General features: G+C 32.8%; 3 protein-coding genes and 1 long non-coding RNA gene across 8 annotated transcripts; 2 read left to right on the top strand and 2 right to left on the bottom strand.

Moving 5' to 3' along the window:
* The first annotated feature begins 1,401 nt into the window (after window positions 1-1,401).
* LOC25494059 (probable galacturonosyltransferase-like 4) lies at window positions 1,402-2,265 on the top strand. The gene has a single exon (XM_013602774.3). It carries the CDS (start codon window positions 1,417-1,419, stop codon window positions 2,263-2,265), a length of 849 nt encoding a protein of 282 aa, XP_013458228.2. The 5' UTR covers window positions 1,402-1,416.
* Window positions 2,266-13,450: 11,185 nt separating this feature from the next.
* Window positions 13,451-15,875, bottom strand: LOC120580307 (uncharacterized). Of its 5 annotated transcripts, none has more exons than XR_005646021.1 (4): window positions 15,266-15,875; window positions 14,737-15,066; window positions 14,124-14,653; window positions 13,459-13,710 (listed from the first exon to the last, which is right to left on the bottom strand). It is a non-coding gene; the product is annotated as an uncharacterized lncRNA (long non-coding RNA). The 5 variants fall into 5 exon arrangements; XR_005646022.1 differs by having other exon boundaries at window positions 14,737-14,919; window positions 15,266-15,873; XR_005646023.1 differs by having other exon boundaries at window positions 13,451-13,707; window positions 14,737-15,875.
* A 1,964-nt stretch (window positions 15,876-17,839) lies between these two features.
* On the bottom strand, window positions 17,840-22,661 carry LOC25494057 (AP-5 complex subunit mu). Its single transcript, XM_013602772.3, has 7 exons — window positions 22,510-22,661; window positions 21,983-22,423; window positions 20,743-21,026; window positions 19,733-20,625; window positions 18,849-18,905; window positions 18,577-18,624; window positions 17,840-18,467 (listed from the first exon to the last, which is right to left on the bottom strand). Exons 1-7 carry the CDS (start codon window positions 22,575-22,577, stop codon window positions 18,402-18,404), a joined length of 1,857 nt encoding a protein of 618 aa, XP_013458226.1. The 5' UTR covers window positions 22,578-22,661; the 3' UTR covers window positions 17,840-18,401.
* Window positions 22,662-25,756: 3,095 nt separating this feature from the next.
* On the top strand, window positions 25,757-27,368 carry LOC25494056 (scopoletin glucosyltransferase). The gene has a single exon (XM_013602771.3). The coding sequence runs from the start codon at window positions 25,935-25,937 to the stop codon at window positions 27,366-27,368; it is 1,434 nt and encodes a 477-aa protein (XP_013458225.1). The 5' UTR covers window positions 25,757-25,934.

Below are 27,368 nucleotides of genomic sequence, written 5' to 3'. Positions count from 1 at the left end.
ATCTATTCTTCATTTTTTAAATTTTTTCATATTCTCAGAAAAAATCCGAAAAAAATTTGCATTAGTTTTATTTGATTTTAGAATTTTTTGGTTGTATTTTTATGATTTTATTTGACAGATTTTTAGCATTTTTTACTTTGTTTTTGTTGTTTTTAAAAGCAAAATTCAAAACTGCTCAAATGTGTGAGATTCTGATTGTTGATTATACATAAGCATAGTTCGGATTATAAAATCCGAATTAGTGAAACATGAATTCGGATTATGAAATCCGAATTGCACAAGGGCATTTTTGAAAAATTTACAGGGTGCGTGAGAATGCAATAGGGTGGTAAAAGTAATAGTCATACATTAAACACATCACAAATCATTCAAATATTGTTTGTAACGTCACAATCTATATTCTGGACTGAGTAGATTATATAATCTAAATTCATTCATAGAATCTTTTGAAATATATAATCAATAACTTTATCAGACCAATTCAACGATGAAGTGGATGCCACTTGTGTAATTTTTTTATTTTTTTAATTAAAAAAATAAAAAAAATAGTTATTTTTATTTTTCTATAATTAAAAAAAATTAAAAAATTACACATGTGGCGTCTATGTCAGCATTGACTTGGTCAAAATTAGCACGAAGCCAAAACTGTAAAAGGGTAGTACTTAAGAGGCTGAATTGTATTTTATTTTGTTATGAGAATAAAATCGCAACTTTCTAATATTTAAGAGTCAAAACTACTATTAACTCAAAAATAATTTACACCAATGTAGAAAAAACCATATGTGATGTGCTACAAATTAATAAAACTATTTGTCAGAAGATACGCATTATAAGCGCTAATTGGTGCATTGAGCTTGTGTATGCCTCATCCCTTTGGTTGGTACGTTATCATAACTTTATTTAACTATTTTGAGAAAATAAGATCATGCATGGAAGTTTCAAAATTAGTCAAAAGTCAAAATAAAATGAATAAGAATATACTAATTTATTTGACTCCTTGAAGCCATGTAAGTTTCAAAATTAGTCAAAAGTCAAAATCAAAGATAGATCACCCGAAAGTTTCTCTCATCCTCACAATAAAAATATTGCATCCACTCACAATCTCATGCACCATGCGAGACTCAATGTCCTCTCTTCATTAGATTTTGTTCTATGAAATCTCCAAACCCAAGATTTCTTTCAAAACAAGAAAAACCTTGCTTGTGTTTCTTTTAAGACAGGATGGTCTTCAGGAGTTTCAATTCTCGTGTAGTTGTCATACTCCTTGGCCTCCTGTCCTTCTTCCAACCCATTACCTCTATCCGTCTTGGCCTTGTCCGCCTACCCTCTTCTAACCTCCCTTTTTTTCGTGAAGCCCCTGCCTTCCGAAACGGCGAGGAATGTGGCTCCACAGAAGCTGATCGTATAAATGTTGCCATGACCCTTGATGTCAATTACCTTCGTGGAACCATGGCTGCAGTGTTATCCATGTTACAACATTCAACATGTCCAGAAAATCTTGCCTTCTACTTTCTTTCTGCTCATGGTGCTCCTGAACTATTCACAAGCATAAAATCAACCTTCCCTTATCTAAACATGACGATTTATCACTTTAATTCTGATCGTGTTCGCGGTAAGATATCAAAGTCCATTAGAAAAGCATTGGATCAACCTTTGAATTATGCAAGGATATATCTTGCAGATACAATACCAGAAAATGTACAACGTGTGATATATTTAGATTCTGACCTTGTTGTAGTTGATGATATAGCTAAGCTTTGGGGTGTAGACATGGAAGGGAAAGTAGTGGCTGCTCCAGAATATTGTCATACAGATTTCACATTGTATTTCACAAAACAATTTTGGTCGGACCCGGTTCTGGCAAAGACGTTTGACGGAAGAAAGCCATGTTATTTTAACACGGGTGTAATGGTGATGGATGTGGATAAATGGAGAAAAGAAAAGTATACAGAAAAAGTTGAGGAATGGATGGCTGTGCAAAAGAAATCTAAGAGGATATATCATTTGGGTTCTCTTCCACCATTTTTGTTGGTTTTGGCAGGGAATATTAAAGCAGTGGATCATAGATGGAACCAACATGGTTTAGGTGGAGATAACATTGAAGGTAAATGTAGAAGTTTACACCCTGGTCCTATTAGTTTATTGCATTGGAGTGGAAAAGGTAAACCATGGTTGAGGTTGGATTCAAGGAAGCCATGCATTGTGGACCATCTATGGGCTCCTTATGATTTGTATAGGTCATCCAGACACTTTTTTGAAGAATAATTAATGAAGATATTATAAAAAAAGATTGATGAATGTTAATGAAAAGGGAGGGTGTAATGAAAAGGGGGGGTGTTGGATAGTTTTCTAATTCAAATTTGGTTGACAAGAAAGGAACTAAATCTCTAACAACATGCAGCTTAATGGGCAGCAATATTGGAGTTGTAAATTATTTTTTGTCCCTTTCTTTGTCTTTAGTATTTTTTGTTTGTATAGTTATTGTAAAAGCATTACAATATATAAGTTACGCTGATTAGTCTAGTCTAACACACTAAAAAATTGTATAGAATTTTGATATTGTAAATAAATATATTATGACATTTTTATATGACACTCAATAATTTTAAGAGAATGATAATATGATGGAATCTATGACTATGTGTAGCTTGCCAAACATGGTTAGACTCTAATTCAGATCATATCTCGACAAACTTATGCAAGCATCAAAGGCAACAATTAGGTGTGTGAATAGTGTAAATACAATTTGTCTACTATGGAGAGAAGGGATATGGCACTAGCCATCTAAAGAGACTCGCTGATAATTCCATGCAGAAGAAGTTGCAATTGTGCACAAAAAATAAACAAACCCACCATTCTTTTCCAACCTTCAAATCTAGGTAATACATTTGTTGCTCTTCGTGTTAGATACTCTAATGGGAAGATGAGACAAATTATTGCCATTTTCATTATGGTACATGAATATCCTTTTAACATTATTGAAGATGAGTTTTTTGATACGGTGTTTATAGGAAATGATTGTTTAGCAATATACGATGCAGAGAAGAAAACATTAAAAGTTAAGTAGAAAATTGTAAGAAAGATTAGTTTAACCACCGATATGCCGAAATCAAGTTGTTGATTATTGTGATTATAGGACATTTCAGGGTTGAAAGGTCAAAACTACAAAAGAGAACCTAAGGGCATCGAGATAAGATGACATGCATCTCTTTTAACTTAATCAAGGTCCTGAGTTCGAATCGAGTCTTGGACATGCATCAGCGTTAAAACTCTTGTATCTTGCTAGATTGCGTGCTCACATCCCAAACTTCTCGTTGTTCAATAAATTAATTATGTTTGGATGGTGCTTTGTTTCTTGCTAGATTGCGTGCTCACATCCCAAACTTGTTAGTGTAAAATGGTCTTAGCATGATTAAGAATATTATTTGCAATATGTCAAATATATTAATCACAATAATTCGAGATTGAATTTTTTTTGTAACATTGTTGAACAAAAACACTTGAAAGATAGGAAGCTTGTTATTGAATTTTCACCAATGTGGAATTCTAATTTTCACGTATTACTTCAAAATTCAAGTTTGTATTTCCATGTTATTATAAGAAAAGGGAGCCACACAACGGTGTTACAACTTCACCTGAAGATTAAGATAGTTGAGAAGATTTGTGAACTTTTAAAGGTCTTCGACTTATCTACTCATGTAATTTCATTTCATGTAGCAAGTATAGTATACTTTTGAAAATGTGTATCTTCCAGAAATTTCGAGGATTAAAGAGGTGAATGCTCTAATGGAACAGAATTTTGACAAATATTAGAGGCAATGCATTCTACTAATGGACATTGCTAGTGTTTTTTATCCAATGTGCAAATTACATGTGTTTTTTCAAATGACCAATGTGCAAATCTACCGTGAGAGGCCAAAGTATATCTCCATTGAAAATTAGTATGAAGAGTATATATGTCCACGATTTTTAAAGAGTTGTCCTCTATTGAAGTCCTAAATGATGCATAGATTACACCCTAAACCTTCAATAACTACTAGAATTGACCACATTTTGACTCTTCTAGAGAAATGAAGACAATCCACCTAGAAATACAAAGTAGACACATATCTTGACCACTGACCAGGAAGGTCTTTACATTCTCAACGGTTGGGGTGGGCAAAAATATCCAAAAATTAAATCGAATCGGTTAACCGAACTGAACCAAATTAAAATTAACCGAACCACTACATTGGTTATTAAACCAAACCGTTATTTTAAAAACAGTTCATTAACTGAATCGAACGGTTAACTGAACCGAACCAAACTCAATTAACTGAACTGAACCAACCATTATTTTCTGACCCATGGCATAGGAATCTAAATTTCTGAAAATAACTTACCCATCACAAACAAACGCAACACACATGTTTCGTATCACTGCACGCACAACACAAAATAAGCTGAATTGAAAAGTGCTTTTACTCTTTCTTCTTCTCAAACAAACAAACCATTACGATGGCTTCTTCTTCACTACTTTCTTTTGCCTCTGGTTCGTAACCTTTCTTCCCCATTCTCTTCTTTTTTCATTTTCATCATTTTTTCACAAGCACCGCTTTTTTTCTTTTTCATGCATATGCAGTACCGTTTTATTTTTATTATTGTGTTGCGATTAGGGGTGTTCAAAACCAAACCAACCCAATAGAAAAACTGCAAACCAAACCAATCCAAATCGAAACCGCAAAAAATCGCACTTGGTTCGGATCAATTCGGATGACTTTTGCAATGAACCGCGCGGTTCGGTTTGATTTGCGGTTTGCATCTCAGCAACCGAACCAAACCAAACCAAACCGCAAGAATAATGAATATTACTTAAACATGTACTAGCCTAATTACATAGCCTAAGAATAATCTCTTTTGATTCGATTTTTTCATTGTTGCACCATCAAATTCGATTCTAATTCCTTTCCACCTCTTTCAATTTATTTTCAGTGATAAATTTGTTTCATTTTCTTCTCAATAATTTGTTTCATACTTATGTTTCTTCTTAATTTTACCTATTTTGATATAAATTTTACCTAATATTTTATCATGAAAACAACAAAATAAAATTTCCTATGTTTATTTTGTGACAAGTTGACAATATTAGAGTTAATGTAATATTTTTTTATCTTGCGATAAACCGCACAAATCGAACCAATCCAAGCCGCATTGGTTTGGTTTGGATAACTTTTTAAAAATCAACCGAACCAAACCAAACCACATGCTTTTTTATTTCGCGGTTTGGATGATTTTTATGATTAAAATCGAACCAAACCACACTGCGAACACCCCTAGTTGCGATGTGTGGAATTTAGGGTACTTTTGATTGATTTTTCTTTCAAAAAAAATGGTACTTTTGATTTCATTGACTAATTGAATTATTCTTCACATATTTACTGGAATACTTACCTAAAATAGCTTATGAATATGATGTTATAATTTAATTTTGGTTCGGTTAATATGGTTATCTAAAATAGCTTAATTTTGGTTTTGGTTTGGTTCGGTTAATAGGCAAGAAAATGGTTAACCGAACCATAATTTTGGTTCAGTTTGGTTAATTCCAAACCTTAAACGGTTCGGTTCGATTCGGTTAATATGGTTAACCGAACCATACCCACCCCTACTCGGCAGTAATGAAACTCTTTTTGTGCACTGGATTTGTGGCAAAACAATAACCGATATATGCGACATTTATTAAAGATCACATACATTATTTATTAAATGAATCTAAAATATAAAATTTTGTTTATAACAATGACAGGTGGATGTAAAATATAAGATCATGTTAAAGATGACCGCTAACAATTCTAATATCAGTTTTATGTCGACATTTATTCCTCGACGAAGTGTTGTCAACATTTTCACATTCTCTTTTTACATAGAAAGTCAAAGGTACAATTATTTTTTTTTATTCTAAATATTTTGTATTTTATATTTTTAACCTGATTACTATTTAATACTATTGTGATGCACTGATGCATAATGACAAATTATATGTTATTTTTAAGTTGTCCGAACGACAAGAAATTATTATATTGAAGAATGCTAATTACCATGAGGCATTTATAAACTTTTATTAATTTGAAAATAAAGTTAAATTTAGAATACAAAGTCATATTTGACCAGGTTAGTCATTTTTATGCCACGCTATTTTACTAAGATGATTTAGCATCTTATTCAATATACATTTCTGTCTCATACAATTATCAATGCAACTCTACGAACGCATAATTGACAACTCAGTCTAGGATTTAAAGTAATATTTTTGGTTTGATTTGGTTTATGTCATTTTAGTCCCTAAGGTCACGTCATATATCCTTGGGAGCCAAAACAATTGACAACTCAGCTTTTAATGGCCAATTTTAATGTCAATGACTAAAGTGGTTACCAGAGGCGAACATCCAGGGACTTTTTGTATTTTTTTCCTAAGTCAGAGACCGTTATGATAATGAGGTGCACACCCAGGGACCAAGATACTTGTTTCCCCGAATTAAATGACTCTTTGAGTCATGCATTTCAATTACAAACAACACAACCGACTGCATGCATGAATCACACCAATCTATCTGTCAAATAATACAAATCTCTCTTATTCTTCGTATGCTGAATATGCATTTTTTATTCATACATTTCATGCACAAACCACCAATAATATATATATATATATATATATATATATATATATATATTGTAAAGAATACACATCTCCTTCAATTTTCATGTATTAAATATGACTTTTGAATCACACATATCACATGAAAATAAATATTATATATATTAGAAATACAGAGTGATTATAATTTTAACCCCTATTTCAATTAGTATCTATCGTCTATCAAATAATTGATTTTTTTTTATATAAATAAACAGTTTCATAAAATATTGCAATTATCTATTATTTTGTGAGCACATTACAAATTACATTATTTATCACTTTGAAATTACATGAGAATCATCAACAACATTAATTATTTATTCAACCTCTCATTTTTTTTATCTATTTATTTTTTACTTTTTTTTTGTGCACAAATGTGTAAAAGACGCTATTGCAAAAATACGAGAACCAAAAATCCTATATATATATATATATATATATATATATATATATATAGTAAGGAATAGATATCTCCTTCATTTTTCATGTATTAAATATGACTTTTTGAGTCACACATGTCACATGAAAATAAATATTATATATATATATTAGAAATACAGCGTGATTATAATTTTAACCCCTACTTGTCTATCAAATAATTGATTTTTTTTTTTTTTTTATAAATAAACAGTTGCATAAAATTTTGCAATTATCTATTATTTTGTGAGCATGTTACAAATTACATCATCTATCATTTTGAAATTACATGAGAATCATCAACAACATTAATTATTTATTCAGCCTCATTTTTTTTATCTAGTTTTTTTTTTCGTGCACAAACGTGTTAAAGACGCTGTTGCAAACATACGAGTACCAAAATTTGTATTTCCCTAACTATTAACGTATATTATTAAAAAAAAAGTTCACCTCTGAAAATTTATACATATGTACTACTAAAATAACTGGTGCACTATTATGTATGAGTTATGGGTGGTAGCTCACCCCGATCATATTTAGGGTCACCACTGATTCTGAGGTTGGATCCCCTGTTTTTGCATTTTTGCCTTTATGAGAATGAGAAATAATAATAATATAATAATAATAACAATAATAATAATAATAATCTATCTATATTTGTATTATAAACAAAGCTTAGGTTAATCTTGAGCAAGTATTATGATGTTGTGGCATCTCTAAAAATGCTTCAACATTATAAACTAAACTTAAATTATTATATGCTTATCGGCCACCTTTTAAAAATGATTATCATATTATTTTATAACTTCTAACCTTTTTTTAATTTTATCTAATAAAAAAATAATATTAATAGAAATATAATTAAATGACAACTATCCACTTCAACTTCGTTTTCTAAAGATTTATGAATTAAATGACAACTATCTACTTCAACTTCGTTTTCTAAGGACTTATAACTTAGTGAATATATTGGATTGCACTATCTCTTAATGGCATTCTATTATACTTTACGATGGTTGTGTGTATAATTTATTATACACTTTATGAATAGGTGTTACATGTTTGCGGTATATATTTGGTTTTGATTAATCTTGTGGTATGATAGGGATACAACTTACTATATTATATACATTGACCAAATATTTGATCTCTACTTTTTACAATTGACATGAGAACCGATATAACATTTCTTAGTAGATTTTTATCTATAATTGATACATAAACAATATTAAATGACTTTAATCTTTGTTAAATTGTCATATGAATAAACTATTTTTTTTAATGTGCTTGTTTATAATTAAGAATATTTAATTTAATGCTCTAACATTTTATAACTATCAAGATGAAGATAAAGGTGAACATAATTCAACATTTTCATCTTTATAAAGATGAAGATGAAGATGTTGAATTATGTCCACGGTTGTCTTCAAATATAAGGAAGAGTAGCCATGGTACTGGGATGAAAAAAAAACAACTAAATGGAAATATATCGGCCTAGTAAAGAAATTTCTTGAAAGCATTAGCACTTTAAAATATGAAGCCGATGAAAAATTATATTAGAAAGATACCAAGACGACCGAGTGTTAACAACCATAATTTGTTGAACATGGAAATTTATCTTTTAATAATATTGAGTATGTTGGATTTGAGAGTTCAACCATAACTAATAAATATGTTGTCCAATAGTTTGCACATAATGTGCATTCAACTTTTGTCCGAAGTAAAGACAAATAATTACTCTAAACTATGCAAAAGAAATTAATATGTGATGAATTTTTTTTTCTTCCAAGATATGTGATGAAAACTCATTATGTGGTAGACAGAATAATTTGTTTTTATCATAGACATTCTATTAGCTAATTAAAATGGTGGTAGTGCAATTATTATTAGTACAATTCTTTTTAATTATGCAATATTACATATGTGAAGGATAGTTAATTAGAATGAAAATTTAAGTTATTGTACGTAAAAGAGGAGAGAATGTGTGCTTTGAACCACAATTTTTTCCATCCTTACAAGATCGTTACAATTTCTCGTTAGAGTTTCCAATGAAATATTCTCATCATGGACAAAAGGAAATTAGATCATGCTCATTTCACAACCTACCTTAAACTAAAACACACCGCAATTTCATCCTTTAAATGTAATAATGTTATTATAATAGTTTCAATAGAAAAAATAACTTGATATAGGTATACTTGAATAGTGTTTTGATAAGAGTGTAATGAAAACATAATATAGAAAGAAAACATCCTTTTAATTGTTAAATTATAACAAGTTTCCGTAAGCATAACTCAGTTGACAGGAACATACATTGTTATATGCAAGGGCCGGGGTTCGAACCCCGAACATCCTAGTTATACTTTGAAAAAGATGAATTCTAGCAATTTGACAGCTTGACCAAAAAAACTTATAACCATTTGAACCACACAACACATATATAATATATTATTGATAAAAAAAACAAAAATTCTAAAACAATAGAAATTAGATGTTAAAGGAAACTGTAATATGTGAATGACGGATGAATATTAGGATCTTTGTATGAGATGTTAAAATGAAGAAGTGGGTGCGTCAACTAGAAAATTGTTGATAATCCGAAACTCAAATTGCATGCGTTCTCCATTGAGTGGGTTGCCATTATGAAGTCGATGTTAGAAAATAAAAACCGAAATAGTAGACTATTGATTGCTAAAATTGTAATATATGGTTACCGTAATATATCGATAGTAAATGGTGTAATTCAAATTGAGACAGTGGCGGAAATTTATGGAGCCTGACAAAAAATTTATTACAAATTCACATGTGAGATAATATATAACAAAAATAAATTCTACTTTTTTTTTCCTAAAAAAAAAATCGAAATAAAATAGGTTTATCATTGAGTTTTTCTATTCACACCCTATATATTTCTGGATACACCCAGTTTTTTTAAAAAGTTTTTGATAATATCAAAATTGTCCTTTTATATAAATTTTCTTGATTTCATTCATTGTCACTCTAAAATTCCACTTTCTTTCACCCACCAACGATCAAACAATCTTGATGTTCAATTAATCTCTATGTAAGATTAAAGAGTGAATCAAAACGTCTTTCATTCATACTCAATTGCATATAAATAAGTGAATTTTTTCTTCTTTTTCAATAACGTTGGTTTCAATTTTCTTCTTCTTGTTCAACTGCACCGTACGACAGTTTCAGTTTTACATTGTTGAGGTTAACTTAAATTCAGTTTAAGTAGGTTCATGTAAACTTAGTTTATATAATCTACTTAAACTTAGTTTACATAACCTACTTAAACTGAGTTTAAGTATGTACACTTAAACTCAGTTTACATGACCTACTTAAACTAAGTTTACATGTACATACTTAAACTGATATTACGTATAATCATTGAACAAGGTTGAACTTTTAGATGTACACTTAAACTCAGTTTACATGAACTACTTGAACTGAGTTTACATGAGCTACTTAAACTAAGTTTACATGATCTACTTAAACTGAGTTTAAGTATGTACACTTAAACTTAGTTTACACGGCCTACTTAAAATAAGTTTACATGTACATACTTAAACTGAGATTACGTAGAATCATTGAACAAGGTTGAACTTTTAAATGTACACTTAAACTCGGTTTACATGACCTACTTAAACTGAGTTTAAGTTTGTACACTTAAACTCAGTTTACATGACCTACTGAAACTAAGTTTACATGACCTACTTAAACTGAAGAGGGATTTTAGGGTGTAACCAAGAAAAAAAGATGCTTTTTGAAAATTAAATTTTATGGAAGGGTAATTTTATCATTTTAGGGTGCAACGAGGATTAAATAGGGTGTAATTAGAAAAACTCTTTATCATTTTGTCAATAAAAGTACAATTTAAAATAGAGTTATTAATTGAAATTGACCCTGTAATTAAATAACATGTATTCTGACCATGTAATTCGAGATTTTTATTATTTATAACTCTGTAATATATGCGAAGTCTAAAAAAGCAACCGAGAGATTGAATTTTTTAATGATTTCATAGAGGCGAGTTAAGAACGTTAAAATTTCGACAAACAACAAATTAATTATGAATTTTTAAAGTGTCTAAAGCTCAAAAAAACAAAACAACGGAAATCTCGACCTATAAATCGAATTTTGAGCTCATTATTTGCAGAGACATCTATAAAAATACATAAAAATGATCTGTAAAGTTTCATAGCATTTTGAAGTCGTTTAAATTTATTTTGATTTTTCAACCAAAACGTGCCAAATTGAAATTTTGTTCCGCGTAAGCGTATACCCACAAGTCAAATTTAATTCCCTAATTTTGTAGGCATGACTAGAACATGATAAGAACCTTCACAGTGAAATTTTTTAGTTTTTAAACGAGATACAAATTAATCATAAATTGTTTAAGAAATTCATAATTATGAGGGAATAAAAAATCATAATTAATTTATCCCTGGTCGAAGAAATTTAATTTTTTGTGTAAAGCTATATTTTAACGTGCTATACATGTATGAAAAAAAATAGTGAAAAAATTCAACCTGTAGGTCTCATTTTTAGACCAGACGTATATTATAGGGTGGTCAAAAATAAAAAGAAATTCAAGTTACAATGCTAGAATATATGTTTTGTATTTTACAGGGTCATTTTTCAGACATAATGTATATTACAGGATCAATTTGAACAATTAACCCGTTAAAATAAGAGAGATGAACCCGTCAATAGTGTGCTAAATAAAATTCCGAGACCTATTTGCGTATGAGAATTTTCAGATTGCCCAAATTTTTCTTTTTGTAAGTGTGTTAATGGACTTTTGAGTTGGGTTTAATGTGCAAAAATTATCGATCGAACCCGGTTGACCGCCCGGAGTCGTCGGGCGGTGAAACTGCCCTTGAATTGAGATATGGAAGTAATTGCAGCTTGGTCAAATTGTAACATACTTATTATTATTATTTTTGAAGAAGCTAAAATGAAATTAAAAATCAGAACATTTAGTTTGGCAAGTATAAGGAGTAGTGTCTAAAAAGAACCAAGAAAAAAACAAGCATGAGTTACATCAATAATCCAAAAAAACAGCACTAAAGCCACATAAGTCTCGTCTAGAAACACAAAAAGAGATTGAAATAAAAAGAAGCTAAGTAACAGCTTCCAAGCACAAAAGAGGGTTAAGTCACCATGTATGGTAATGAAAAGCAAAATTAGGATGATTGGCCTTCAACCACCAGAATGATTGTTTTTTAATTGTCTAAAAGTTAACTAATAGTATTTCCCTTTTGTTGGAAGACTCTAGAGTTCCTGTCACGCTAGATAATCTAAATACAAGAGAGCCAAATCAAGTAGAAGGAAGAGGAAAAGATATTTGAGAAGCCGCCCAACAATCGAAATTGAATAATGTGTTCATGAACGGTCGCTGGCTTGACTGAAGCCAATATGAGCCAAGTATAAATAGCATACCAAATTTGACCATAAAAATCGTCATGCAAAAAGAGATGATCAATATTCTCTTCCAACCTACAACCGCCTAAACATAGAGATGTGTCCGGTTGAAGAATCCTTCTCCGATTAAGTTGTCGCAAGTTGGAAGTTGGTTACACAATAGGCGTAAGGCAAAAATGTTGACTTTCAGAGAACTTCCTTGTACCAAATAGTTGAAAAAAGAACATTGTTGAATGTTTGATCCCTTGTTTGATAGAATGTGAAGTGTGATTGCAAAGAACAATAGTCAATAGTTCAGGAGGCAGCAAGAGGAGAATTCCTTAGATGCAATTTTAAGAATGACGCCATGGATTTTACCAGATCTTCAAAAAAGCATACTAGACTTCAAAATTTATCTATGACAAGTAATAGATCAATCTCCGACCTATAATTTTTAAAATAACACATGCTTAGACTTTACAAAGCATGTCCGGACTGATTTCCACCTCTAACAATATTGAAGTTATAAATTCTTTTATTTTGTCCCTTTCTTTGTTCAGTGATTGTAAAAGCATAACAATATACAAGCTTCAGCTTTTCACAAAATTGTACCCAATTTTGGCATTGTAAATAAATATAATGACATTTCTACATTTTTATGTGACTCAATTTTTTTAACAAAAGGATATTATGATCATGACGTCCATGATTGTTGCTTGCCGAACATTGTTAGGTTCTAATTCAGATCTTATCTGCACAAAATAAGCATGCTTTGTCTTTCTGCATTTTAGTGCACAACTTCAGTTCACAACTAGTTTCCTAGTTTTGGTCAAGAAAAAAAAAACTAGTTTCCTAGTTCAATCAAATAAAGTCAAGCAGTGCGCATGCTACTCCCTCTATGGTTCTATTTCTCTAGGGTAATAGTTATTAGAAAGGAATAATACATGATAAAGTGAAAAATATAATGACATAAATCACATTAACTATCTTTTCTAATACAATAACTGCTCAAGATACAAACCAATTTACATATAACTTTTCCTTGACATTAATCTTATTCCAATGTAAAGCAAACTCCATAAATGAGGTCGTTCCATAGCAGTTCCATTGGTTAAAATACACTTCATCTTTACATTTAGAGTCATATGAAACACAGTAAATTAAGGTTGGGAAACCTCTGCAAGACCAGCACAGCATCCCCTGCACTACTGCAGAATAAATCATATCAAGTGACAAAAAAGCATATCATTCGTGTATTTGACAAAACAAGGGTGGCGTGTATCTTATAGAATTAGGACAGTCTACTTTCTAATTGCTTAAGAGGAAGGTATTTTCCTAGGGGCCACTTTCTGCAAGCAAATCATGGATATAATACAAGTTATATATACTTGGGGAAGCATCCTAAAATCTAGATTGGAGATTATAGATACGCAGTTTTATGGAGTTGGTGATGGACGAGAAATTCGGATTTGGGAGGATAATTGGCTACTGTTTCAACAATGGGATTTGGACCCCCAAACCTCCAAACTGTGATGTTAATTTAGTGGCGGAACTAATTAACATTTGATTAACAATATTGTCCTTCCATGTGAAGTGCGCCAAATTGTTCAAATTCCCATACCTTTTTAATGATCAAAAGCACAGTTTTCACGTGGAGAACCAACAAAAGACGGTGAATTCTCCTTGAAGTCTGCCTACAGATTCCCCAAGCAAAGAAATGCAGCTTTGAGTTCAAATCAATCTGTCAGCCTGCAAGAGAGTAATGTTTGGTCTAAGCTTTGGAAGATAAGAACCGTTTCGAGACATGTGAACATTATGTGGTGCATATTGTACAATTGGTTCTTGGTTCGCAGTTCCCTGTTTAAGGTGTTAATTACTCTCCATTATGCTGTTTGTGTGATCAACACAATGAAACCTTGGATCATCTTTTTAAAGACTCTGAATGGGTGAAATTGGTATGACTTGATTTAACTCTTGGTGTCATCTTTGCTGAAAACAGAGCTGGATTGGCTCTTTCAGGAACTGGATTGAGCAGGTAATTATGAATGAAGAAATTTAGGTGATTCAATGGGTCTTTGCCATTTTCTATGAGGTTTGGAGGGCGAGTAGTCAGAAATGTTTTGAAGGAAAGGATGCTCCCGATGCCATGACCTTCCATCACAATGCAATTAGATCAGTTTGGAGTTTTGATAATGCAGCTGATGTGCTACATAAGATCAGTTTCGCATCAATACCTGTGCCAAATTGCAATGTTCACTGGTCTGCACCTGTCAGTGGCTCTTTTAAACTCAATGCTGATGCCGCAGGTCTTGATGACGAAGACAGATGGGGACTAGCTTCCGTGGTTCGAGATGCAGAGGCAGTTGTAGTTGCTGTGGCTTGTTGGAATAGGCCACTGCTCCTGGAATCTGACATAGCTGAATGCATGGCAACGCTCAAAGGTTAGGAATTCGCTAAGGATATTCTCTTTCTCAGTATTGCAATTTGCAGCAGAAACAGATTCATCAAATGTCTTCAAAGTCCTCCCAGAGACTCAACCTCAGCGCACTTTTCTGGGTACATTGCTGAATGTTGTAAAAAGTTTCCAAATTTTTATTATTTACATTGACCAGGACATGACACATAGGCATAGCTAGCTCTTAACCAGACGCATAATCATTTAATTTGATAGTGACTAAAAACAGAATTTGAATACAAAAAACATGTATAACTCAAACCTTAACTATGTTTTAAGCAAGTGACAAGGCTCGGGGAACACTTTACCTTCTATTTCTTTCTTTAAAAATCTTCAAAGAAGAGGCCTAAATCTCTTTTAGCCTTTGTTTCCCTTCTTCCAACTCATTCAAACATAGCATAAACAAATTCAAATTTGAGAATCTTAAAGAGAAAGCATCCACTTAATTACAGAATGCAGCTTAATGAATTTTCTTTTCATATATAAAGTAATTGTAGGAAATGATTCCATTTCTTTTCAGGCAAAAAAAGATACTATTTCTGAAAAACAAACTAAACATCTTGAGCTCAGACACCTCACATCAGACATAGGTATATGGTTGTTTCTTCTCACTTCACAGCATTGCTCTCCAATCACTTTGCAAGTAATACCAAAACAATTTTCAAAAACAAGCTTTAACGAGTTAAAGAAACGTAAAACCCACCAGAAAAAAACAAATCATACAATGATACAAATATACTTACTTCACGTGGTTAATGAGCTCTACCAAAGAACGAATCATTCGAAAGAACCTAAGTTCGATTCATGGGTGGAACAATTCTTGGTTATTCCAACCTCACAACCGAACTCTAGAGTACCAGAGAACCGGAGGGTTAACACCAAAAAAGAAATAACAAACCGTAAAAATAAATGCTAGATTTACAAAAATGAGTGACTCTAGGACAAAAAAGTTGAACAATATGAGGAATTAACTATTCATGGGTCATGAGTCACATCATATAAAACACGCAACTCACCATAGCAAACAAATTAAAACAAAAGTGCCAAGAATAGAGTAGGACAGAAGTATGAACATTAGTCTAATTTAAAACTTGTAAAATGAGTAGTATGAACATTAGTCTATAATAATGCTAGTGCACAGTTTATATCCAAAAAATGTAGAGGGTTGTGAAAAGTAACATATGAAATTGAAAGAAAAATTGCTGATTACATACGGAGACCAGAATGAATTAATGGTTAGAAAAAGATCCTCATCAGCTAAAATGAAAATAAAGAATTCGTCAGCATTAACTTCCTTAACAATAGTTTGAAATGGAAACAGTGAAATGTTGTTTTCATTCTAAAATAGGCGTTGCTGAATGAATCAATGGAATTTGAATGGCAATGCCTATTTTAGAAATGAAAAGAGCAGTGTTCTGTTTCCATTTGAAATTAGCTACTGTAAAGGGGAAGGCAACGCAGTCTTGATTTTGATTTCAGATGAAGAGGAGAAGATGAGAAGCACTGTGGCGTAGTTTAGATTCCTCTTTCTGTTTCAGTCCTTTCTTTTATAATACTAAGCTTATCTTATCGGTTGAGTCACCCTCCAACCAACCATATTGTTTTGTACAGTCTCTGTTATTATATATTTTATTTTCAGATAAAGATAACGTGTAGAACAAGTAGTATATAGCGTCAATTGAAATGTTATGCATTATTTGTGTACTTGGATTCTCTTAATCTCTTCTTCCTGATATCCACAAAAAGACAAAATTTGTTAGGGAGACAAGACAGAGTAAAGAAACAAAAATTTGTAAAATGTTAACAAGTGTGTATTGTATTGTTTAAGAATGCAAAAAGAAAGGTAGAAAAAAAAATTAAAATACACGTAATGAAATGATAAAATAAATAAAGAAATGCACTAAATAATATAGCTGTAAATATAGATTTTTTTATGATGTTGATATGAAAATTTAAATCGCATCCATGAATTTATCGAGCAGAAAAAGTGGATTCCTCAATCTCAACCAAATTCTCTCCACACTCAGAACAATAACCAAGTGGAAAATTCAAAGAAAAAATAAATAACTTTCTTTTCTGCACATTCCTCATATCCTTTAGTAAGATGGAAAACTCAAGTACAAATTTCTCAAAAGCCCCTCAATTTCCTTTTATTTTTATTATTATTATTTTTTTCTTCCAATTTTATTCTCATCCAAATTTTGAAATTGTGACGATTATGAGAAATTCAACATTTAATTAGAAAATCAGTGCTATGAAATAATGACATGTAAACTATTATACATGCAAAAAGTCGAGTTTTTTTTTTTTTTTTTTTAACAATCTTTATAGCCATAATTTTACAATTCGGACGTGCAAAAAGTCGAGTTTTTTATTTTATTTTAAAATATATCCAAATTGTACAATCCGGACAAATCCCGTCACAATTTTGTGATTTGAAGAGATGAAATTAGAATTTTGGGGAGCTTTTGAGATTGCATGGGAGGAAAATTCTCAACAAATTTAGAAGTTGGTTACGTTTTAATCAAAAGAAAATGATATAATAGTTAAAAATGTTTTTTTTGGTCCAAAATGGCTTATGGAAACAATATTGAGGAGTTTATTTCTTGTCCTTCATCTAATTCTCACTCTTCGGAACAAATGATAAGAATACAAATATCTTTTCGCTTAAAAAATTCAAGAAATTGTGACATAACCATGATTTTGATGCAATACCAACTTTACTTGAGAATTTTTAGTGGTGCCATAAATAGATTAGCGAGTGAGATCAGAATGAGCTCATCTTCTAGTTTTAAAGTAAGATATAAATGCCAATAATCGTCCTTGTGTCTTAGAACAACTACTGACAGTTTCTTTTTTGAAGGATGAACACCTACTGACAGTTAGTTTGAATCAATATACTCTTTGAAATAAACAACTTCCACACACTCTCTTTCCATAAAAATATAAAATAAAAATCAATACAAGGAAGTGGAAAATTGAAGATGCACTCCGATTGATTATTTATCACCAAATAGCTCACCTGCTTAATGGATTCTCTCTAGTGGCTCAAGTGATGAAAAATTCTAGCTAGTGAATCTGGCCAATGTTTATTTTAAGAGAGGGATTTTCCTCGAGGTAATAGAGATCCAGTCAAGGAATTCACCTGTACCAACATTTATTTGTGTATACCAACCAGATATCAAATCTCCTACCAAATTGTCAAGAGACACAAATATTTATACTTGTGTCACACCATTTTAATAAATAAATAGCCAATTTGATATATTGAAAATAAAAGAAAATTTGTTACTTTCTGATCAAACCACTCAAACACCAGATTCAATTGGCTGTGTTCACATTACTTGGCAAAGAATAAAAAAACATCCTTTCAGAGTTTTTATGAGACATCTAATGGTGCCCCGCCATTAAGATTCATATGCCTCTCAGCGGGCATTTCAATTTTTACACTGTGGCAACATGTGGGCACTTACCAAGAGTATTCCATAAAATATAGTCTCCAGAAGTAACCTGGTTATGGGCAAGAAATAGTTGGAGATAATGAATAAATATTCACTGGAGAGAGCAGAAGTTTGCTTAAAATATTAATCATTGATCATACACAAAAACAAACAAATACCTGAGTTGAAAACTCCACAGGAGCTTTTACAGCAGGATAGATGCTCACCTGCAAAATACACAAATTATCAGACAGAATAACAAAGACAAATTGTGGGACAAATACACTACAAGAAATGGCTATGATATGGAACAATAAAAGACATGGAAACATAAGTTGATTATCTGTTGCACTCAAATAGCATATAATTGTCAATTTGTGATACTTAAATTCTATGGATCTTAAATCCTTATCTAAAATAAGAGTGTCAACCAAAAGCGAAAGAGACTCACAGATTTAGGATCAATCGAAATTCCAGATATTGATGCCCCAACAATCTTGAATGATACCTGCAATAATATAAGTATATGTATCTATATAAGAAAACTTTTGTCACAGAATTGGAACTTTAAGGTGCATTAAAGACATGTAATTACTACACTCGGAAAGATAACTGCTACAACTCTAAGCACCAAGGAGTAATATTTTGACAGATTAAATAATAATACAAGAAAATGAGTAAATTATCTTCCTTGGGATATAAGATATGTAAACAAATTCTTAAATGCCTAAAATTCAAATGGTAATCAGATCACGAATGAGAAATTATAAACTTGAACAATTAAGATTGACAAATTCAGCAGATAGAAACATTTTGGAGAAATTCTAAATTTTGTTTAAAAGTGAACACGATAACAATGCTAAGATTCTGGGTGTCGGGAACTTAGGAGTCTAGTTATATTAGGGGTCCAATTGAGCGTCCACTTGTATAAGGTGCATGGTATCTGGTCTACATATTATTAAGAACAGTAGTATTAGGCCAATGTTTTTTATCATCTCAGCAACACAGTTATTCACAGTCCTATTAGTGAAGTATATTATTTTTTTGTCTCTTGTCCATCCAAGCCCTAAAATTTCAACACTAACAATACAAAGTAATAAGACATAATTAAATTATCAACATCATAAACTAGTAAAATGTAAAGGAGATAATCAAAGGGATTTCCATTAACAAAGAAATGCAAACTTTATAAAATACTAAAAGAGAATATAAAAATGGGGAGGAATGTATAAACTAGTAAAATGTAAAGGAGATAATCAAAGGGATTTCCATTAACAAAGAAATGCAAACTTTATAAAATACTAAAAGAGAATATAAAAATGGGGAGGAATGTACTTTAGCATAATTGTATGCTTGCCAGCAAAATGGCTCCTCTAGATCAACTGGAGGAAGATCCTTGTTCATTTTCTCCATCAGATGTTCTTCGTTAACCATGTTGCTAGCATTTTCTGCCTCATTATCACTATCATCTTCAACAATTGTTCCAACGAATGACCTAGAGGAAGACAACGTTTGGTTTTTCCATGGTGCAAACTTGATTGTCCCTGGAAATGTCACTTCAATACTCTTTCCAGTCAGCCCCCGTCCACTTGTCACAATTTTCCATTCAACAGAGTGCTCTGAAGTTGAAACTGTTCCCATGGAAGGAGTACCGTCCAAGGATACAATCCTCCTCCTAGGAAAGGGCATAGTCACAGTACAGAACTCCATTGTCAAAGGAGACTTATATCCTTCCATCAGACGCAACTTGAATAGAAATGCACCTTTATCTTCAGAAACCATTGACAACTGATAGAATCCTTTTACAGGAGGTCCAAGGGCACAAGTTGCCTGATAACGCATCAACACAAAATTACCTAACGGTGGAGAAAACACAACCCCCTGCTTATCTGGACCTTGGTCTGAAACTTGAGCACAAGGATGGTATGAAGAAACCTCAAGTTTTGCTATGTTCAATCCTGATAAGGGAAATGATACATCTGGCAACCCTTCCAGATCAGCTCTACAATTTATTTGACCTGAAACTGATATAATATCCGGAATCTCATCTCTATCATACAGAGCCGCATGAACAATCTCATGAGTCGTAAAAATCATTCTCTGCTTTCCTTTGTATAGATATGGTTTCCAAGCTGGTTGCTTCTGGTCTGTTGGTGCCAAATCTGAAGCGGAAAAGCCATTCGTCTTGATGGTAAAAATATTGGAATAATTAAGGTCCAAGGGTGTGCCTGTATATAAATATACATTGATAGATTAAATTTGCAAGCAATAGGAAATTTCCAGCATAACTTGTAAAATAAAAACAAAAATATGAGACGAGGAATACCATAATAAAAGGTACCAACCAAAGGGCATTGAGCTACTGATAAATGTTCTGAGCGCATCTTTGTCTAAAGGCCTAGACCCCATTTTTGGAGTATCGGCTGTGACAGATCCTTGTCCAATTGTTCCCAAAGGAGAGGAAGAAGCAACTTGTGGAGATACAGGTTTGGCCCGGGAAGACATGCCTATACTGCCAGTTAATGAATCAAACAGTCCACCAACAGAGGGAGCTGCAGCCATGATCACTTCAGGTTCAACTGTGTCACCGGTAATTATGTCACCAATGGTATGTGCAATCATAAATGCCCTGTGAAATGAGAAGCAAAACTTGCATAAAAAGTACATACGATGAAGCAAAATTCCACTAACATCAGCCTGCAAACAAACTCTCTTTAGTACACATAAACCACACTGAAGGTGCTCTTTGAGTACATTATAATTGTAAGAAGGGCATAGGGTTAGGGGATTTCTATTTTGCCAAACAATTCAACAAGCACAGTCATAAAATAGGAAAATGGAAGTCATGATCTCACCCTCTACCCTAAACTTAAAGGGAAATGAGTCTGCATACACAACAGGAAAACCCTAAAAGCGCAAGAGCTCCTATTTTAAAAGTAATCTACCTATCTAGAACCAACCATCTTAAAGTTTAAGATGTTAGATGGAAACCAACAAAAGATCTTATATTTTCTTTAAGATGTTTCTTTATGCAAGTGGCAAGGGCCCTATTCCCACTTACTGCCAAAATTCTATTTAGTTATGAAGAATGCCAGTGGCATTTTTTATATTCCAAATAACGTCTTAATATGGTGTCAAAGCCTATCCAAGATCTGTTGGGGACTTGGGGTACCTGCTATCAGGTCAGGTCACCGCTATCGGGTCACTCGGGTCACACGCTCCGGATGTCCAATCCTAGGCGTGAAGGGTGTGTTAAGAGTCCCACATTAGATGAGATAAGGCATGAACATGAGTTTATAAGTGAGTGCAATCCTCGCCTTACAAGCCCAGTTTTGTAAGGATGAGTTATGCGCAACCCTAATTTTAAGAAGTTAAGAATAAACAATTATAAGATGTAATGTAAGATAGGTTAGGTCCCAATTACCTTGACTAATGCCAATACAATCTGACAAAACCTCATTCTATAAGCATTCTTAGCAAATGTTGTAATGTTCTCACACGTATTTTGAAAATCGCCAAGCAATCAATCTAAAACTATAATTCCTAAATGTTAGAACCATTTGCAGGTAAAGTAACTTAGCATACCCTGTTATTGCAGGAAGATCAAGCAATAGCGAAGACAAACTATCATCGAGACCAATAGAACTACCGCAGTCAGGTGTTTTACATAACCTTTCATAAGCCTTTACATGTTTAGGTTCAACCATTGCCAGAACAAGTAGACTGTAATGACCCTTAATGTGCAGGATTAAAGGCCATAAAAGATTCTTATCATCGTGGCGTTCTTTGTTAATGTAAAGACCTATTATATGACGAGTAATTGGATCATCCACCCATGAATCTGATCCAAGAGATGAATTGCTTTTTCGTATACCAAATCCACGCGCAGATCCTTCCTTAAGTCTTCTGTTGAGAAAAGCATCAGCTAGTTCAGAGTCAGAGGGTAAAGAGGAGAAGATTTGATCGGTGGTGTCATTGTTGGCGTTGCAAGAAGTTCGCCAACGCTTTTCTACTACCGGGAATCTCCTGTAGTAATGATAGTAATTAAGATTAATAATAATAATAACAATTTTGGATCTAATTGGGAGAGAGTGTTAGTAGAAGGTGGTTACCTGGAGAAAACAACGGCGTCGATGTTGTTGAGAATCCAGATTGCTCTCACGCTGCAACCACTGGACATTGCTGTTAGCTAGCTACGAACCAACGGAAGAAAGCAACTATGGCACTTCAACCTCCTCCCGTTCATTGTTATTTACCAGTTCAATTATTTTTTTCATACATTATTTAATTTTAATAATTAAGGTTAATATATTTTTTTTTTTGGTAGATTGAGAAATAGCAAGCCATTATAAACTCACAAACAAAAGTGTGAAAATACTGGGGTTTAAACCCCGGTCACGACATTTTATCAGTTGAGCTAGAACTTATAAATTAAGGTTAATATTTTTGTGTGAAAAAAAAAAGTGATATTATATTTCTTACAAAATCTTTTTTTTTCTTTCTTTTCATAAACAACCAATTTGATCCCTAAACTAACATTCTAAAAAACTTACTTCATAAACTATTAAAATTAACTGAACATCCCTAAATTATTTCTCGTTCAACTATTTAGTCTCTCAATATGTAAAATTGGTTGTTTTTCATAATAGTTTAAGGATTAAATTGATGAAATAGTGATAGTTTATGGACCAAATTAACTACCTATTCTTTTTATTCTTGCAATGATGAAAATGCATCACCCTTGGTTATCATTTTAACTTCTCTCTGCCACAATAATTTACACTATTTGGGTTCTATTAATAACGGTAAATATGGAATAAAAGATGATAAGTTATAAGCTATAAGGTTAAACGCTACTTGAAAAAGTGTCTGAAAAAATAAGTTATAAGTTAATAAAATAAACTATAAGTTCATGGTGAAAAGAACGTTACCAAACAAAGTTATTTTTATCGGACAAACTTATAAGCTATTTGTTATAAACAATAAGCTAATTTCTTGGATTTAGATAGAGTCTTAGTTGTTACAAAGAACCGACAGCCGAGTTAATGGTTCTAAACATGGATTTGTTTTAGGGCTGGCAATGAACCGAACCAACTCGATTATAATTCGACATTCGACTCGATATTTAATTCGTTGAACTTCGTTCATGAACCTAATGAGCTGGACATGAGCTGAAAATTAAATTCGTTAATTAAATGAGCTGAACTTGAGCTACATATAGTTCGACTCGTTCGGTTCATGAGATAGCTCGATTATCGATTATATATATAAATCAATTTGAGTTAGTTTTTAATTTTTTTTAATTCAAATGTGGCAAATGTGGCCGAATACAATTTTGTCTTGAAGGGAATTGAATTTTGTTCACAGCTAATTGAATTTTGTTGGATTTTTTGTCTTTGTTACTTGTATCAAATATTTTTCTTCGTATTTATGCAACCTTTAACTTTATATAATTTATGTCTATTATATGCATGTTTGTGGGAACTTTTATTTTAATTCAATATTTAATTTTAGATATATATATATATATATATATATATATATATATATATATATATATATAATATCAAAGATCTATAATTTTTTTTTATTTTTGAACGAGTTGAGCAACCGAACTGAACCTAACGAGCCGAACCAAATTGTTCGTGAATTTTAAACGAGCCGAACTCGAGCTGAAAAAATAGTTCGTGTCGAACTCGAGCCGAGTTTCGAGCCGAACCAATTCTTATCGAATCGAGCCGAGTTCAGGCAGATTCGGTTCGACTCGACTCATTTCCAGCCCTATTCTGGCCCAACTAAAGAGAATGTGACCAAGAGAATGTGTTTGAACGTTTGATGATAGAACTTCTCAACAAATTAACACCTAAGTGAACTCAATTCACGTCGAATTGAGATTTTTATTGTAAGTGAATTAAATTTCAATTCAATTTACATATGGAATTGAATTTCAATTAAATTGTATTTGCCATGGCTCTTCCTTTATGAATATTTTTTTTTTGTTATGTTCTAGCATCCCTATTTGATGTGTATTGTTTATATTTGCTTTGTTTACATCAACTGATTTGATGATTTGGTGATATTGAACATACATAATCATATCCATGTTCAGTTTACGATTTGATATTACTTTTGTTTTGTTTTGTTTTAAATGTACGTGCATTTAATTTACGTAGGTGTGGGTAAATTAAGTTCACATGTTTTGAGATTTTTGTCTATCTAAAAAAATTAAAAATTAAAAATGATAATGAGTGCAATTTTGCAAAGGAAGTAGGGGTATTTTTTTTATCAATTTAGGGTGCAACATGAAATTAATGTGGGGCAATTAGAAAAAAAATCAAAGAGTAATTGTGGTATTATAATTAATTTTTTTATTAAATTTGAGTGTAACGGATGTTTTTCGGGTGTTACTAGAAAAATTCATATGTCTTTGAAATTACTTTTTGGATTAAGATACATGAAATAAAGAAGTTAAACTCTAGACACCAAAAAAAAAAAAGAAGCTCTGGATATGAATTTTAATCTTAGTACATGCCGTAATATTCTTTTTTCATGAGCCGTACATTTGCGTCTATATGATGGAATGCAAGCATCGTTGATAAAGTTGAAGAAGATAATGGAATATGATTGTTTAATGGACAATACTTTTTGTTAGAGTATTTAATGGGCAAATAGTCTCTTTTTTTTTTTGACAGATTTTAATGGACAAATACTTTTTTTGAAGGAATGGACAAATACTTGTTAGCCCCTTCTTTGCTAGCTCATATATATAGTTATGTTATATATGCAAGCTTATGATATACAATTAACACTCTCCTACAGGTAAGAGAGGGCTGGATAGTGATGACTTGATTTATTGAATAAACGGTTTACAGAACGTCCAACCAAGCAAAATTAACAAAGCCACGCAAACACAATACTCATATTATACCAGAAACATAAATAAATAAATAAATAAAACTCATCATATCCATACTTGCATCCAGTAAGAGCTAACATACAATTTTCCTCGTCAACAATGTAATGGAATATAGGGCATATTTGTATGCTTTCTACTTGTTTTATAGAAGAACGCAAGGAGTTAGTTCCAATGATTTTACTTAAATCAAATTTAAACATGACGGCTAATTTATATATCGTCAACAATATAAACTTCAAAAATATATTTAAACATTTAAAATTTCCACATCTAAGCATCCCAAGAACAAGTTCAGTATATCAAGACAAAGTGTGGCTGAGGCCCCAACGTAACCATCACATGTCCTTTGACCTGGTGTTTGTGTTAGATACTGTAATACATAACCGAATTAAATCATTGGCATTGGAAAGAAGCCGAAAGGGGAATGTAAGAATGTTGGCCAAGAGGGAAGGACATCTACATGAGAGGACGGCAAGAGTAAAACAAGAACTACGCCACAACAATTTGCAATTAAACAATGTAAATGGTTTTTTTGGATTTCACATCGAAGTGTAGTAATTAAGCTTGTTTTTCCAACTATAAATACCTGCAATCTGAACTCAGATTGTCTATGCCACCACAATGGGTGCTCTAAATTTAGAAGAACGTCCATTGAAATTTCATTTCATTCCATACCCTGCACCTGGCCACATGACCCCTCTATGCGACATTGCTACACTCTTTGCCTCATGCGGTCACCATGTTACCATCATTACCACTCCCTCTAATGCCCAAATCATTCTCAAATCCATCCCTTCTCACAACCACCTCCGCCTTCATACTGTTCCATTTCCTTCCCACCAAGTAGGCTTGCCGCTCGGTGTTGAAAACCTTGCCTTTGTCAACAATGTCGACAACTCGTGCAAGATACACCATGCCACCATGTTGCTCCGATCACCAATCAACCACTTTGTGGAGCAAGACTCGCCTGACTGCATCGTAGCTGACTTTATGTTCTTGTGGGTGGATGAGTTGGCAAACAGACTTCACATTCCCAGACTCGCCTTCAACGGTTTCTCACTCTTTGCCATATGTGCCATGGAATCCCTTAAGGCACGCGACTTTGAATCCTCTATCATTCAAGGTCTTCCTCATTGTATCACATTGAATGCAATGCCACCCAAGGCGTTGACCAAATTTATGGAGCCACTATTGGAAACGGAGCTCAAAAGCTATGGGCTCATCGTCAACAACTTCACTGAGCTTGATGGAGAAGAGTACATCGAGCATTATGAGAAAACAATAGGTCATCGAGCTTGGCATTTGGGACCATCTTCTCTCATTTGTAGGACCACTCAAGAGAAAGCAGATAGGGGACAAACAAGTGTAGTGGACGTGCATGAGTGCTTAAGTTGGCTAAATTCAAAGCAACCCAACTCAGTGCTCTACATATGTTTCGGGAGCCTCTGCCATTTCACTAATAAGCAATTGTATGAGATTGCAAGCGCAATAGAAGCATCGGGTCACCAATTCATATGGGTTGTCCCCGAGAAGAAAGGGAAAGAGGATGAGAGCAATGACGAGAACGAAAAGTGGATGCCAAAGGGATTTGAAGAGAGGAATATTGGGATGATCATAAGGGGGTGGGCCCCACAAGTGGTGATTTTAGGCCACCCTGCTATCGGTGCATTCTTGACACATTGCGGGTGGAACTCCACCGTGGAAGCCGTTAGTGCAGGGGTTCCAATGATCACGTGGCCAGTGCATGACGAACAATTCTACAACGAGAAGTTGATAACTCAGGTGCGGGGTATTGGTGTGGAGGTTGGTGTGGAGGAGTGGAGCTTCATTGGATTCATGAAGAAGAAGAAGATAGTGGGCAGAGACATTATAGAGAAGGCTCTGAGGAGGTTGATGGATGGTGGAATTGAAGCTGTTGAAATCAGAAAGCGAGCACAAGAATATGCAATAAAGGCCAAACGAGCTGTCCAAGAAGGTGGTTCGTCCCACAAAAATTTAATGGCATTGATTGATGATCTTAAACGACAAAGGGGACATAAGTCATTAGATTCTTAA

This window comes from Medicago truncatula, chromosome 4 (assembly GCF_003473485.1).
Source record: "Medicago truncatula cultivar Jemalong A17 chromosome 4, MtrunA17r5.0-ANR, whole genome shotgun sequence".
Lineage (NCBI taxonomy): Eukaryota > Viridiplantae > Streptophyta > Magnoliopsida > Fabales > Fabaceae > Medicago > Medicago truncatula.
Note: the sequence above shows the minus strand (reverse complement) of the source record. Positions and strands in the feature narration are given on the sequence as shown.

Bases quoted from the DNA above. Each gene is read 5' to 3' on its own strand.
- LOC25494059 (XM_013602774.3), top strand. From the start codon at position 1,417: ATGACCCTTGATGTCAATTACCTTCGTGGAACCATGGCTGCAGTGTTA.
- LOC25494056 (XM_013602771.3), top strand. From the start codon at position 25,935: ATGGGTGCTCTAAATTTAGAAGAACGTCCATTGAAATTTCATTTCATT.
- LOC25494057 (XM_013602772.3), bottom strand. From the start codon at position 22,577: ATGTCCAGTGGTTGCAGCGTGAGAGCAATCTGGATTCTCAACAACATC. The intron at 20,626-20,742 runs GTTGGTACCTTT...ATTTATATACAG, and splicing joins CAGTAGCTCAATGCCCTTTG to GCACACCCTTGGACCTTAAT. The intron at 18,906-19,732 runs GTACATTCCTCC...ATATTATTGCAG, and splicing joins AAGCATACAATTATGCTAAA to GTATCATTCAAGATTGTTGG.